Raw genomic sequence first — 14,940 nt, 5'->3', positions numbered from 1 at the left:
TAAACCCTTACATGACAATTCTGGCAGAATTTCTTTGAGGGCGTTCTCAGAGCACTCTTGCCAGAGAAGCAAGCTAGTTCTCCTTTGGATTAGTTTCATTTAGAAACTGTTCAGTTAACTTTAACTGTTTTAAGTGCTACAGCTGAATTTCAGTGCATATTCTGAATAATAGTATAGGCTCAGAATCAATTTGAGAAAGAATCTGACCCAGACTGGATTTCAGTTAGAACTGAGGTTAAAGACTTGAAATTATTCCCAAACCGTTGTTGTTGTTGAGGTTGGTGTAGTTCCTTGCTGGTATATATTTTTCCCCTGGAGACAGACAAATTGTCAGTGAAAAAGTCCGTCCCATCCAGGACGGATGAACAGGAAGTATCCAGGAGAAAAAATGCACATGCACTGAGACCTTGAGCTGAATTCAGCTGCCCTGTTGTTAATGTGAGTGCTTCTGCCTCGTTATCTCCTATTGTTTTGGTTAGGGGCACAGCAGAGGCATCTAACAAATAGGAAGGTGATAGTCATAGGAGCGTAATTGGTAGGTACCCTCCTTGAATCAAGACGTATACCAGAAGGAAGTCAGTAGTTCAAGACCACAATGGCTCTACTATTTATTTGTAGAATCCTGTCTGCTGTCTGTTGAAGGATATTCCGTATCTGTGGCTGCCATAATGAAGGGTCTAGCTTACAGAAAATTTGATATGAAAAGATTTCCTATCCAGGAGTAGTGAAAAATAACTTCATAAAGATAAAGAATTGTTGGTATCTGTTCCGTGTCCGGTCACTGTTTTGATAATTTGACATCATTCTCACCAGAGATTATTAACTTTTCATAATTTTAATTGCATTAGGTGGTGTCAGGGTTTGAACAGATAGATAAACACAGTACCATCTGTCACATTACATCACTTGGAAGGGGAGAAATGTAAGGTGCAGTGTATTCATACTGGTCCCACCTATTTAAAGACACTCTTGCATGCTGAAGTTTATAGTCTTCTGCACATGAAAGATTATCTTAGGTGTAGCTCTTGTAGAAGTCAGTCATGGTCATTATTTCCTCTTGCTTAGAAGTCCTGCACGTTCTACTCATGTTAAATAATACATAAGTTATTATGGGATCAGTTCAGTGTATTTTTTATCTGCTGTGTAGGAAGTTGGTATGGCGTTATACATAATAAGCCTACTAGTAACTGCCTTAGCATGTAGGTGTTTAATGTATTAAATTGACCATTTCGGTAGACTTTGAGCTGCTGAGTTTAGCAGAGATGCAGATAGCCATTGGTGGGCTGTTTCAGTTCATCTCTCCTGCCTGAGAGTAATACTGTTTTTGTCAGACCACATCTTTCACTGCACAAGGAAGAAGCAAATGATTAAATGTCTAGAACACAAAGATTTCTAGCTGTGGTAATAATTTTAGAAAGATATTATTTGGGACCAAAAATGTTTTAAAAATTTTTTTTAGCATTAATATTATCCTATTCATGTTAACAGGTTAAACAGCAGTGACACTGATGGAGAGCCTATGTATATTCAGATGGTAACTGCACTAGTTCTGCAGCTTATTCAATGTGTTGTGCACTTGCCATCAGCAGAAAAAGATTCTAATTCAGAGGAGGAATCAAACAAAAAAGTAAGAAATCTATTCTTAAGTAGCCGTAAAATTGTTTTGTGCAGGAACGACTTTGTGTGTTTGTGGGTATAATGTTTTATGACGGTGCTCTGGTAATCAACTGATGTATTCAGGTGTCTGTCATAATTTTCTGATGCATGGAAAATGCTGATATGGAAATGATGTTTCTATGTATGCTAAAATTTTAGACAAATCAATCTTGTTATTTTTAGGTGGATCAAGATGTGCTTATTACTAACTCATATGAAACAGCCATGAGAACAGCACAAAACTTCCTTTCTATTTTCCTTAAGAAGTAAGTGTTGTTATGATATTCTTTACTGTATTGACAAAACAAACTCCAAAGAAAGTCTGTCACAGCTTCAGACAAAACTAATCACTTCACAATGATAAATACCTACTAGTACAGGTATTTGTAACTATACACTTTATAGAGCCATAAGAGAGCTAGCTACCTGTCTGGACAAAACTTTCTATGGAAGAGTTGTTCTGCGGAGTTCTTTATGCATTTAAGAATCTGTCTGATAGTTTATGTAGGATCCTTTTACCAGGTGTCTCATGTGAAGGATAAAAGAGAAGTCTGATTAAATATTTAAGAAGTGAAATGTACTACTATATTCATTTATCAGAATGGCTAAGAAAGAAAAAGCCTAAAATCATTTTCATTTAGCTGAAGTCGGGGATATCAATACGTGAACAGAAAAAAAAAATCTTTTTATGGTTTTGCTGAATAACCTAACTAAGCATTTGTACAGGAATTTCTGCCATGTCCCAAGGCTTTTATCACTGCTAAGCCAAAATGCTGTTTATTAGCCCCTGAACTCTTCTGCATACTTTGGGTATCATTAAAGAAGTTAGGGTTGCCACATGTCAGTGAAACACTAGCAGGACACTGTGTTATTCTCTGATTTCACATTCTGATTTTAACCTTTGTGTAATATAGATACCAGTATGTTTTATGGCACTGAGATAAGTCATACCAGGCTTCAGGAGTGTAGACACGATATCTCCTAAATATGCTCTTCCAGACTGAGCTTTAGAATTTAACCTAGCTTGTCCATCCTCTTCGTTCAGACTTAAACTAAAACCAATAAATAATATCTCAGGAACAAAAGTCCACTATCCTGGATTAGCAGCATCTCTTGCAGTGCAACTTGGAGTGCTAAACATTTAGCAACTTAACGTCCTTCATTGAATAAAATGTTCTTTTTGCAAGTATTGCAATATTTCAAAAGTTTTTTTTTTTTTTTTTTAATAATTCCATAAAACTCATTGTCTGGTTAAACATAGGGCATCTTTTGTTTATATCAGAGGAAAAGCTTAAATGGCTCTTTGAAATGCTTACAAAATGTATGTTCTTTTTAAACAGGTGTGGTAGTAAACAAGGGGAAGAAGATTATAGGCCGCTGTTTGAGAACTTTATTCAAGATCTTCTTTCCACAGTTAATAAACCGGAATGGCCAGCTGCAGAGTTGCTACTTAGCTTATTAGGAAGGCTATTGGTAAGAGATTCTTGTTTTTAACTATTAGAGTAGTTTAATTCTCATTACAATTAAGACTTGTTTATTTCAACTCAAATTATTACAAGACTGCTTTCTGGTGGCTGACGCGCGTGCAGCGTTTAAGGATGTTCTTATGTATATCACTGTTACATAACACATAGATAATAAAATTTAGGTTGGATATTGATAATATGACTTGGGAAAGGTGACTATTTCTCATGGAAGGCCACGTCTATTCTGTGATTCCCCCCTCTTCTCCACTAAAAAATGCCATCTGATAAGTGCATATACTGTTCTGGGGTATAAGCAACCTAATAGCTGAAATTATTCATGTTAAATATCTTCTCTGGACTATTCATTTAGCACAGAACCTGAAAACAGTTAAGTACATATTTTGGTCTTCTACTGATAGTAATACATTTGCTTAAGGAATGTAGCATTTAACGGAACGTAAACATTTTTGTTGGCATGTGTTTTTCATGTGTTCTTCTTTGGTATTAACATGTAGTTAGTACAGTAATTTAAATAGTTTCTTGGAAAACAGATGTTTTATGGTTCTGTTCCTAGTTAATGTAGCATTCATTATGGTTGTGTGAATAATGTGGAAAACGCATTATGGTGCTTAAGAGCTGTGCTATTGCCAAGTTTGTCTGCTATACTAGATGTCCACTTTATTTTATGAAAATATGTATTTTAAAAAACTCGAAAGGATGTATTTAGAGAGAGATGCAACAGATGAAAAAAACAGGTAAAGTAAGGCACATATCTGTGGTGTAATAATAATAAGTGACAGTTTTGTGCAGCATGAAGTTAGGTAGAATTTTTAGTGAAGTCTTGCAGTGTCTTGTGAGAAGAATCTCAGGTGCATAAATAAGTAATTTTTTAAAAGCATTTTATTCTGCTTTCCTTAGGTTCACCAGTTCAGTAACAAATCTACAGAAATGGCTTTAAGAGTTGCATCACTTGACTATCTTGGAACTGTAGCTGCAAGACTGAGGAAAGATGCAGTCACTAGCAAAATGGATCAAGGGTCTATAGCCAGAATCCTCAAACAGGTGTGTGAGAGAGCCTGTGCCGGTTAGTGCTTGAACAGCAAGACTGAGATCTATCTGTTAAAAAAAAAAAAATTGAAGTGTTACTGCAATCTTAAAGATGTGTTTAAAAGAAAAAAAAAAAAAGCATTTGGAGAATGTCTTTCTGTTGCTCTTCAAAGATTTCTGGGTCAGTTTATAAATAACACATTTGTTAGCTCATCGTTGTCTTTCTCACATCAGCCCCCTAATAATCATATTAAGTGGTTAATTAGAGTGGTAAAACGAGTTTTGTTGTGACAATATAGAGGAAATAATGGAGCAACAGTTGGAGGCTGTCTAAAGAGGCCTTAAAAATATATCTGTATATATATGTATTTGCCATTGCACAGTAAAAAGGAAATAAGTATAGAAAAAAGGTAATTGAGCTTATTGGCAGTCATATGCAGACTTTAGAGAATTAACTGTTATGCCTGTAAGGTTATTCTTTCTGTGCTGTAACTGGCATTAGTCATCATTTATTTACAGGACTTGCATATAACTCTTCAGAGAATGCAGGTTTGTGTTTCTGCTGAAGCTGTTATCACAATATCTCCATATCTGTAGGAGTAGCAACAGTCATCAACGCAATATGTGATTTGGGCTCTTTACAGTACCTAGTGTGTTGAGAAAATAACCAGGTCTTACATGTCCTTTTAAAAACGTGGACTTATGCATTTCTTAAGGGCCTAAACATTTCTTTCTGTACTACAAGCTGTTCTGAGTGTGGTTAAATCTGGAGTGGTCATATCCAGCTGCTTTTATCTGAGTTTCCCTTTTAGTAACCTCAGAAAGACTCCAGATGTATTACAACTATATTTTATAATGACTGTTACAGATTTATGCTGGAGGAAAAACTTCCATGATTTACAGGTATTCATCAAATGAAGAACTAAAATTCATTTATTCCTTTATGAGGCTGATAATAAATTATTTTTCAGTTAAAATACTGTACTATATACGTTGTCAAATATGGTCTTTACATCCCTAGTTTAATATAATTTATACTTCTGTGGGCTAAAAGGCTATACTACTTTCCCATCAGTAGTGATTCTGACAATTCTACGTTAGCTTGTGTAGGGAGATATCTTTGAAGGATCCTTTTGTTTCCATATCTCTAGAAGTTATAATGGTATTGAAAGATATCCAGGTGATGATCTGAATCTTCTAATTTGTTCTGTTTGTTTACATAATCAGGCAGTAACCGGGCATTGGCATCTGCAGAAAATAAAATTGCTTTGGGCAATTGAGTGCTAAAAGCATTTTTTCAGTTAACTTGGGGAAGCTTGGCATCAGTGATGGTAGGCAGTACCATCCATACGTTATGGATGATATATTATATACAGTAGCACCAGTAATGGTAGACGATGTGTTGTTTATGAACAATTTATAAAATAACACATAACTACTCAGAAATGTATATGCGACTGCTGAGTTTCACTTTTTTGTTCAAATGGCAAGAAAAGAAGATGATCCTTTGGTAGACATGTTCAGATGTATCTTTCAATGTATTTTATACATGGGTATGCAGATTTTCAGATTTAACCCTGCGTAATATTGTATTTTGTAACTATCTTGCTACCTCTGACAGGTTTCAGGAGGAGAAGATGAAATCCAACAGCTTCAAAAGGCTTTACTAGATTATCTGGATGAGAACACAGAAACCGATGCTTCATTAGTGGTAAATTTCAGTTTTCTGACATCAAATCAGTCATAAAAATAATGTCTATAAGGTGGCTACTAAATAAAATGATTTTGGGTCATGCCTATTTATGCTTCAGTAGCTTTGTCACCTTAACACTAGCTATTGATTGCATTTTCCAAAATAGGATTGATGCATTAGATTAACTTACTCTCATTATAAATCTGTTAATCTCCTTCCTCTTTATCTGTTTTGTTTTTTTTTTTCTATGCATCCTGCTGTATTTCTCCAGTTTTCTAGGAAGTTCTATATAGCTCAGTGGTTCCGTGATACAACCATGGAGACAGAGAAAGCCATTAAGTCTCAGAAGGATGAGGATTCGTCTGAAGGAACTCACCATGCAAAAGATGTTGAGACTACAGGACAAATCATGCACAGAGCAGAAAGTCGCAAAAAATTTCTTCGCAGCATCATTAAAACTGCTCCATCTCAGTTCAGTACATTAAAGTACGTTTCAGTAGTGCCTGATTTCTTTATTAAGTATGCATTTGATGTTTTTAATTATTTTTTGATAAACATATCCTAATTAACACAATGAATTTGTTACAGGATGAATTCTGATACTGTGGACTATGAAGATGCATGCTTGATTGTTCGCTACTTGGCCTCTATGAGGCCGTTTGCCCAGAGCTTCGATATTTATTTGACACAGGTAAACTGTGCCAGAAGTCTTAGTACAGTGAAACACAGTTGGTTTCTGATTCCAAACACTTATGGGGTAGTGTGAAATATCTGTTCATTGTTGAGCACAGGTATTTAACAGGCCATAATAACACCACATGTTTTCATATTCTGTATTGATGACATAAGCACTTATTTTTCTTGCATGAGTTTCACACCTGCCATATTATATATACGTTATTTCATTTGTGCATATATGTGTATGACAAAATCATTATATTAGATATACATAGTAAAAGAATAATTTACAAATGTTGAAATCTTTCCACCGTTTTTGTAAGATGCATGCTCATTTGGTAGTATTAACTCATGAAATGTATCTTAATACCTCATGTGTATGCTTATTCATGTTCTAAATTTTGAAAATATAAACCAACGCGGTGATTTGTTTGCAGTGCATGATGCTGTCACTTTAGAAGCTGTTGTCTGACCAAAGTGCTTTCTTCCCCTTTTCTGGGAGAAGAGCACTAACATGTTGGCACGGTGACGTGTTTGAGCTCCGGAAATGGTTTAAATTGCGTTACTTGTACTGATCTGCGTAGAGAGCCACTGTTAAAGTTGTAGCGCACAAATCCAGCTCTTCTGTTAAAAGAAGTATGGTGAAAGCCACAGATGAATGGCAAAAGCTGAGTTTAAAATTAAGGGCCTTAACATGAAGGTACGGACCCCATATAGGTCCTGTTTGGACTAACCTTAGAGATACAGCAAATTGTAGCAAATATCCATGCTCAGTTGTCAGTGCCATGGATCATCACTTGCATGCACCTTTTTTACTCTCTGAGAAGATATACTCAGTTTTTAGACAGACAGTTTTTTTTTAGTTTAATGTTTTGCATGTTATTCCACTGCATTTTTGCCTGCATTAAACACTGTTTGCTACCTTCCCAAAGCACTTGAAATGTTGTTTTTGTTCTCTTATTAGATTCTGCGTGTACTTGGTGAAAATGCAATTGCTGTTCGAACAAAAGCCATGAAGTGTTTGTCTGAGGTTGTTGCTGTAGACCCCAGTATTCTAGCCAGGGTAAAAAAAAAAAAAAAAAAAAAAAAAAAAAAAAAAGGAAATATCCCTCATGCACATGTATTTTTCTGTAATGCTTAAAAGAAATCTGTATTTCTTATTTTGGATTTGTGTTTTATTCACTCTTTTTAGCTGGATATGCAGCGAGGTGTTCATGGACGGTTAATGGATAACTCCACTAGTGTACGAGAAGCAGCTGTGGAGCTGCTTGGCCGATTTGTGCTCTGTCGTCCTCAGCTTGCTGAGCAGTATTATGACATGCTGATAGAAAGAATATTGGTACGGCGTCTCGTGATATCTATGATGTACATGGCATTGGAAAACTTGTTTTCAGCAGGGTTTATATTTTTAATAATACAGAACGATGTTCTGACCCCAAGAGTAAATTGTTTTTACTGTATTAACTGAAGTACAATGCTTATAAGAGCAACCTTATAAAATGAATTACTTGTTTTCCGGTGAGGCTCTGTTACATCAAAAGGTAAACATACATAGAAAATTGTACGAAGGCAAAATGAGGATACTGATGATTTTATTCTTTCTGATTCTGTTATTGCACAAGTTAGGTGAAATGAGGAATTTTACCAAGTCTCTGAAGTTTTTGAGATATTGGTCAGTGAAGGCAGTTTAGTTGTATGGGCAGTGAGGAGGAATCTCCAGCACAGTTATCTGAAGTTGCTATTTGTAATCCAAAAGAAAAAGAGAGAAAATATTTTGGTTTTCTACTCTGTGGTTTGGCACTTTAAAAGGTTTCTTATTAGAGGTTTTGTATACGTTTCACGTCTGGATGTTCAGATAGCATACAATGTGAATTCGATTGTAAGATCACACTAGTTTTTAGCCTCTGTCTCAGATTTTTTAGTCAAATATTATTATTTGCTTATATTTATATGATAAAGCATCTTTGTGGAGGGCTTTAAAGTAGTTAAAGCCTCATCGCCTCTAGCTCTGAACCTCTTGAATTAAGGAGTGGAATTATACATTTATACCATCATGAGCTCTTAAAGGAGAAGGTATAAATGGAGGAAATATTAACAACATTCATGGGACTCTGGCCAGGAGTGCAGAATCCTTGCAAATAAAATGGTACCAGTTATGTAGAGCTTTCATTTAAATGCACTCTAGAATATTTATCATTTTGCAAGTCAGATTGGGTGATCTTCAGTTATTAGTTCATGTAAAACATAAATGAATTTGTATGTCTGCTTTGTTTTCAAGAGCGTAATGCTTTTCTCCTCACAGGATACTGGTATCAGTGTCAGAAAGAGAGTCATAAAGATACTTAGGGATATCTGCATTGAACAACCAACATTTCCTAAGATTACAGAGATGTGTGTGAAAATGATTCGGAGAGTCAACGATGAAGAAGGCATTAAGGTAGAATAAAACATATCCTTCAAGTTTTTCATTATTGTTGTTTCAGTATTTCTACTTCTAATTTTTGAGAGAGCAAATATTTTAGCTTCCTAAATTTACTTCCTAAATTTTTGTTTTTTCCTCTTGCAAATATTGTCTCTGTTCCTTCTCTTTTCTAACAAGTAAAATGAGCACATAAAAGTGCCCTCTGCAAATGAAATAAGCTTTAGGCCAAAATTAACTGGCTGAATGGTACACTCAGAGGGTTATGACCAGTGGCGCAAAGTCTATTCGAATGCCTGTAACTAACTGGTGATGTTCCCCGGGGGTCAATACTAGGTCCAGTCCTGTTTAGCTGATTCATCAATGTCCTGGATGAAAGAACAGAGAGCACCCTCACTCAGCAAGTTTGCTGATGATACAAAACTGGGAGGAGTTGCTGATACACCAGAGGGCTGTGCTGCCATTTAGAGGGACCTTAAAAGGTTTGAGAGATGGGCAGAGGGGAACCTCATGAAGTTCAATAACGGGAAATGTAAAGCCCTGCACCTAGGGAGGAATAGCCCCATGCACCAGTACAGGCTGCGGGGAGTGGTTCTCAGCTCAACAGAGAAGGATCTGGGAGTCCTGGTGGACGCTAAGTTGACCATGAGCGAGCAACGTGCCCTTGAGGCCAAGAAGGCCATTGGGATCATGGGGTGCATTAGAAAGAGCGTTGCCAGCAGATTGACTGTCTACTCAGCCCTGGTGAGGCCCTAGCTGGAGTACTGTGCCCATTTCTGGGCTCCACAGTGTGAGGGACATGGAGATACTGGTGTGAGTCCAGCGAAGGGCTACTAAGGTGATTAAGGGACTAGAGCATCTCTCTCATGAGGAAAGGCTCAGAGAGCTGCGAGAGTTTCTCTTTTCCTCAGCCTGGAGAAGAGGAGACTGAGGGGGGGATCTAATCAATGTGCACAAGTATCTGAAGGGAGGGTGTCAAGAGGATGGGGCCAGGCTCTTCTCTGTGGTGCCCAGCAATAGGACGAGAGGCAACGGGCATAAACTGCAACACAGGAAGTTCCTTCTGTCTGAACACGAGGAAGAACGACTTTCCTGTAAGGGTGCCAGAGCACTGGAACAGGTTGCCCGGAGAGGTTGTGGAGTCTCCCTCCCTGGAGATACTCAGAAGCTGTTTGGACACGATCCTGTGCAATGTGCCCTAGGTGACCCTACTCGAGCAGTGGGGTTGGACTAGATGATCTCCAGAGGTCCCTTCCAATGTCAGCCATTCTCTGATTAAGCACTTGAAGTTAGGGTATGCAAGATATGTATTATGATATATTTTATATGCCTAGTTTTGTATATAAAACATTATGAAGTGCTTGTTTTGTATTGATTTTGCATTGATTTTGAGTGTGTACTGAATCAATAATCCCCCTAGAATGTTACCAATGTGGTCATATTCTAATCTCTATTACAATGTATATGCACAAGGGCAGAAAACTGAGATTATGTGATAAATCATAGACCTGATACTTGCTAATGTTTTTGTTTGACTTGGCAAAATAATTTTAAAATTGCAAGGTAATTAAGGCTACACCCGTAATAATTTTTTTATCGTACACCCTCAGTGGGATTTGAACTCTACCACTTTATAACAGCAGCATATATTTTTACCACTTGAGACACGTTAATGCAAAGAAACTTTCAGAGAAAACCGTTATTCAAAAGTAGTTTAACAGCTGGATCTAAAGTGCTGCTAGGAAGCGAGGAAGACCTTGTTCCATCTCCTCCGTTCACTTGCCTTTCCAACAACCCCCAAAAATGAGCCACTGTTTACAATGTGTTTTTTTAATGTCTACAGGGGTAGAGACACCTCCGACTAGCCATGTGCTTTATAAGTAATGCAGGAATAATTTAGTTTGCTTCCATTCTATTCCACCTTTTCCTCCAGCCAAAAGTGTGGGAAGGGATCCAACTTCCTATGTTTGCCTGGGGAGACTTGAGTTCTTCTCTCTCTTCCCCACCGTGTTACCGCTGTTCTGAAAACTCTGAAGTACAATCTACCACTGCTGCCACTTCTGCTGTAGAAGTGGTAATTGTGTTTTCAGTTGTTGTTTTCTCAGGATACTAAATGTTTTCCCGAGGAATGCAAATTAAAGGAGGAAAGTGGTAACACCGTTTTCTGTAGCGTCAGCTCCCGGTGATCATTTTGTACTTTACTGAGGCTTGCTTAGAGGCCAGTATAACTTCTGTAATAATACACCTGGATCTGTCTCAGATAGAATATTATCTATAACAGACTCACTTAAGTTGAATAATTCCTTACGAAATGGCCCACATCATCAACAAATCTATTGTATGGATGTATTAGAAATAATGCCTACATGCCAAGATAAGTTTATTTATTTATAGTAATATTTTTTCCCCTTCAGAAATTAGTAAATGAGACATTCCAGAAGCTCTGGTTTACTCCAACTCCACACAATGACAAAGAAGCAATGACCAGGAAAATACTAAACATCACTGATGTGGTACGTTCTACAAATTTGAGTCAAGTTGCATGCAAAATTGTTTCTAATATCTTTGAAATATTTATCCATAATCTCTTGGAAAAAAAAAGAATAAGCAAGTAATTTAATTATTAGACAGTTTTCTTTATCTGTCTGCTGTCTCTGAGTATATATTAGTATCTTTCATCTCATGGAACAGGGCTGTAGGAAACTTTAAATGCTCAGTTATCTGTTGGCAGTGATAACTGGGACCAGGTTATGTTTAAGTTGTGTAAAATACCTGTTCAGTTAAAACAGTTCCTGTTATGTATAACATTTTCCTGGAAGTGCTAGTAGCAGCCTATAGTAGTAATTGAAGCTAACTAAGAAGTTATCTTTTTAATGATAAATTTCCTCAAAGAATTGACAAAATTGTTTTGAAAGTTAATAGCTATTTTAACGAATACAGGGTCATGTTCTCACTCAGGATGAGAACACTGAAATCTGTAGACCTTGTGCTGTGTGGAGTACAGTATCTATGCTCCACAACTTAAAAGGTGAGAAGTATTTTCCGGGTACAGAAGACATGGTTTCTGATGTCTAATAGTGTAAAACCATTGTACTGCATGCATAGGAAAATATGCATGTTTACGCTACTTTTAAGATGAAGTCTCTATTGAAATAATTTTTCTTCAGATTCCTCTTCTAATTAGTTTAAATATTCCTTTTAGGTTGCAGCTTGTAGAGATACAGGGTATGACTGGTTTGAACAGCTTCTTCAAAATGTAAGTAATGAGTTTTGAAGATATGTCACAATCACTGTGAGTGTATTAACATTTTTATTGGTACTAAAACACACTGGAGGAGGACTACAGGAGTGATCAAATAGACAAATAACAGACATTCAAGTCATGCTCTTGAAATATCTGAGCTTTTTTGGATTTTGTTGGTTCACTTTTTTCTGACGCTACTCTCCCATCTTTCCATGTGATCCGCTCTAAAAACATGTCATGCTTTGTTTTTTCTTTCACTGTCTTTTCAATGATGAAGGACATACGTAGGTTGGCTGTGGACTTCATGTGAATTCTGAAATGAGGCATCAGTTCATGTAGATTATTTTTAAAAGTATATAAGTGTATTTTCCTGTCCAGTGTATTTGTCATACAGTTTATAGAAGCAGTGAATCTTCATAGAGTATTGTTTATTCCTACCTTACAGTTTACCCTGTTTTTTTCTGAAGAGTGAGGTTGCTTTGTATGCATATGCTAGCCTGTGCTATCATTCTCCTCCACATCTTGTATGCACTGGTTAATTTTCAAGCAAAATTAACAGAAGTATGCATGGGGGAATTGGAGATATTAAAAAATTTTAGTTTGGCCTGGAGCGCCATTAAAAATAGGTAGCTAAGTAAACTAGAATACCTCTTAATGCCTCCACTGAAGAAAAAGCTGTAGCAGGGGCTCAGTCCTTGTGAGATACCTATAGGATCTTCAGGGATGTAATTTCTGTACCTGAAGCCGTAAGAAAGAAGGCCTCACTGATCACGGTATTCATAAAACTGCATTTCATCTGAACTGAATTTTCTTGCTTAATGTCAAAAACAATATTCTTTTGATTTTGCTCTTTTTTTCCCCCCAAGTGGTTTTAAAAGCCTCCTATTAGTTACTATTGGCAAGTATGACTAGGTTATTATTTATTTTATTATTTCATTAAACAGAGATACCAGTTAGCTTTCATCCCAATGCAAAAATAGGCAGAATTGTTCTCTTTCATCTCTTTCTCGCAGTTCATTTTTCTTGACTTCTTTTGCATTTTGGTTTGTTACTTCCCTTAAATTTTTCTTTACCAGGTACCTTTAATGGAGAAGTGATATAAATTATTTTATAGCACAGAACCCATGTATATCTATAGTAATCACTATAAAACCAGCTTGCATTCAATGTAAATGATTGCATCCTTAACCTTTAATCATTTTCTGGTTTGTTTGCTCTAGCTTTTGAAGTCGGAAGAGGATGCCTCATATAAACCTGTGAAGAAAGCCTGTACTCAACTTGTTGACAATTTGGTTGAGCACATCCTTAAATATGAGGAATCTTTATCAGGTAATATTATTTATAGTACAGTAGCTAAACTACTTTAATTTTTATATGAAACTAACAGTGGTTGTTAGAATTACTATCACAAAAAGTTATTATGGCAGAGTTACTATTACAGAACTGGGAGCAGAGAGTTGAGGACTCTTTCAGGATTCTTGCATTTAAGTTGGTTATAGCTGAATAAACTTTTGAGCACTACTGTAATAAAGCTCCCCTAATTTTCTCTAGATAACCACCTTAACTGAACTACTTTTAAATAACTTGTTCAGACTTTCAGATCAGTAAAAACAATGTAAGTTTCCTCTCATTTGGAAAGTTTTATTTGCCTTAATGTATTCTGCAGTTGTAATGGGATTCATTGGCTGCACCAATGGTTCTGCATGAAGTAAAGAGTATAAAAATCAGTGATGTCTTTGAAGCCCCTTTGCTTCGTGTTTCACATACTTTGTGGAAAAAATGATGTGCTAACGTTTGCATGTGTTCATCCCTAATGCTCTTACCTAATGAAAATATTCTATATTGCTCTTCGAAGAGATGTTATGAAAGAGATTTTCATATATGCTTATGCCATATTTTCTTTAATTGATCAAAACAATGCTTACATTTAATATTCTCCATGTCTGTTCTAATTTTTGCAGATTCTGACAACAAAGGTGTGAATTCTGGTCGCTTGGTTGCTTGCATAACCACTTTGTTCTTATTCAGCAAAATCAGGCCCCAGCTAATGGTGAAACATGCCATGACCATGCAGCCATACCTGACCACTAAATGTAGTGTAAGTAGATAAAATTAGAAAATCAGTCATTTTATCTCCAGATAATTAAGTATAGAAAGTAACGGCTGTTTTACATGCTTAATGAAATTGAAGGCAGGAGAAGAGAAACAGGCACTGTGTTTCTCCTTCAAGAACGTCCTATCTTCTGAAGATACTAGATCCTTTTAATGATCTTTGTAGCTTCCAAGATGATGATCCTCACCTTCTACCTCCACGTTCTGTAGCTAGATGAAACCTCCCCTGTCTTCTTCCCCTCAGGACTAAAAACCAGTTTTTCACTTGTTATGAATTTACTTCTTAAAATTGTGTTATATTACAATTGCTTTGTCTTAAATGTAGTTGAGATTTAGCATGTGATTTATAAGACTAAAGGTATGGTTCCCTCAGATAGGATGATCTAACATATAGCTGCTGAAACGGAAAGAAAATGTCCTGCTCTGTCCTCTTTAGCGTTTCCATTTCTCTCTTTCCTTGCTCATACTTAACAGTTATGGTGTTTTTCCTAACACCGCTCCCCCCCTGCCCCAAACCAGTGTAGCTCACAAAAATGGCAGAACTATACTGCTGATCCCCACATTCTGGTAAAATGGCCTCCCTCCCCTGAAACGTTGCGGAGCTTTTTGCCATTTTGATTAGTGA

At 36.6% G+C, this 14,940-nt stretch overlaps 1 protein-coding gene across 5 annotated transcripts in view; it reads left to right on the top strand.

Moving 5' to 3' along the window:
• Positions 1-14,940, top strand: part of LOC104147790 (NIPBL cohesin loading factor) — a 154,235-nt gene that overhangs the window by 126,876 nt on the left and 12,419 nt on the right. For all 5 annotated transcript variants that reach the window (XM_068924704.1, XM_068924706.1, XM_009680645.2 and 2 more), the window contains 14 exons: positions 1,489-1,627; positions 1,840-1,922; positions 2,997-3,129; positions 4,041-4,184; positions 5,791-5,880; positions 6,134-6,348; positions 6,451-6,553; positions 7,505-7,603; positions 7,733-7,879; positions 8,843-8,977; positions 11,374-11,472; positions 12,162-12,215; positions 13,424-13,532; positions 14,165-14,301. In XM_068924704.1, the coding sequence (XP_068780805.1) occupies positions 1,489-1,627; positions 1,840-1,922; positions 2,997-3,129; positions 4,041-4,184; positions 5,791-5,880; positions 6,134-6,348; positions 6,451-6,553; positions 7,505-7,603; positions 7,733-7,879; positions 8,843-8,977; positions 11,374-11,472; positions 12,162-12,215; positions 13,424-13,532; positions 14,165-14,301 (1,687 nt within the window). The remainder of the gene's footprint in view (positions 1-1,488; positions 1,628-1,839; positions 1,923-2,996; positions 3,130-4,040; positions 4,185-5,790; positions 5,881-6,133; positions 6,349-6,450; positions 6,554-7,504; positions 7,604-7,732; positions 7,880-8,842; positions 8,978-11,373; positions 11,473-12,161; positions 12,216-13,423; positions 13,533-14,164; positions 14,302-14,940) is intronic.

Source organism: Struthio camelus, chromosome W (genome assembly GCF_040807025.1).
Source record: "Struthio camelus isolate bStrCam1 chromosome W, bStrCam1.hap1, whole genome shotgun sequence".
Classification (NCBI taxonomy): domain Eukaryota; kingdom Metazoa; phylum Chordata; class Aves; order Struthioniformes; family Struthionidae; genus Struthio; species Struthio camelus.
Note: the sequence above shows the minus strand (reverse complement) of the source record. Positions and strands in the feature narration are given on the sequence as shown.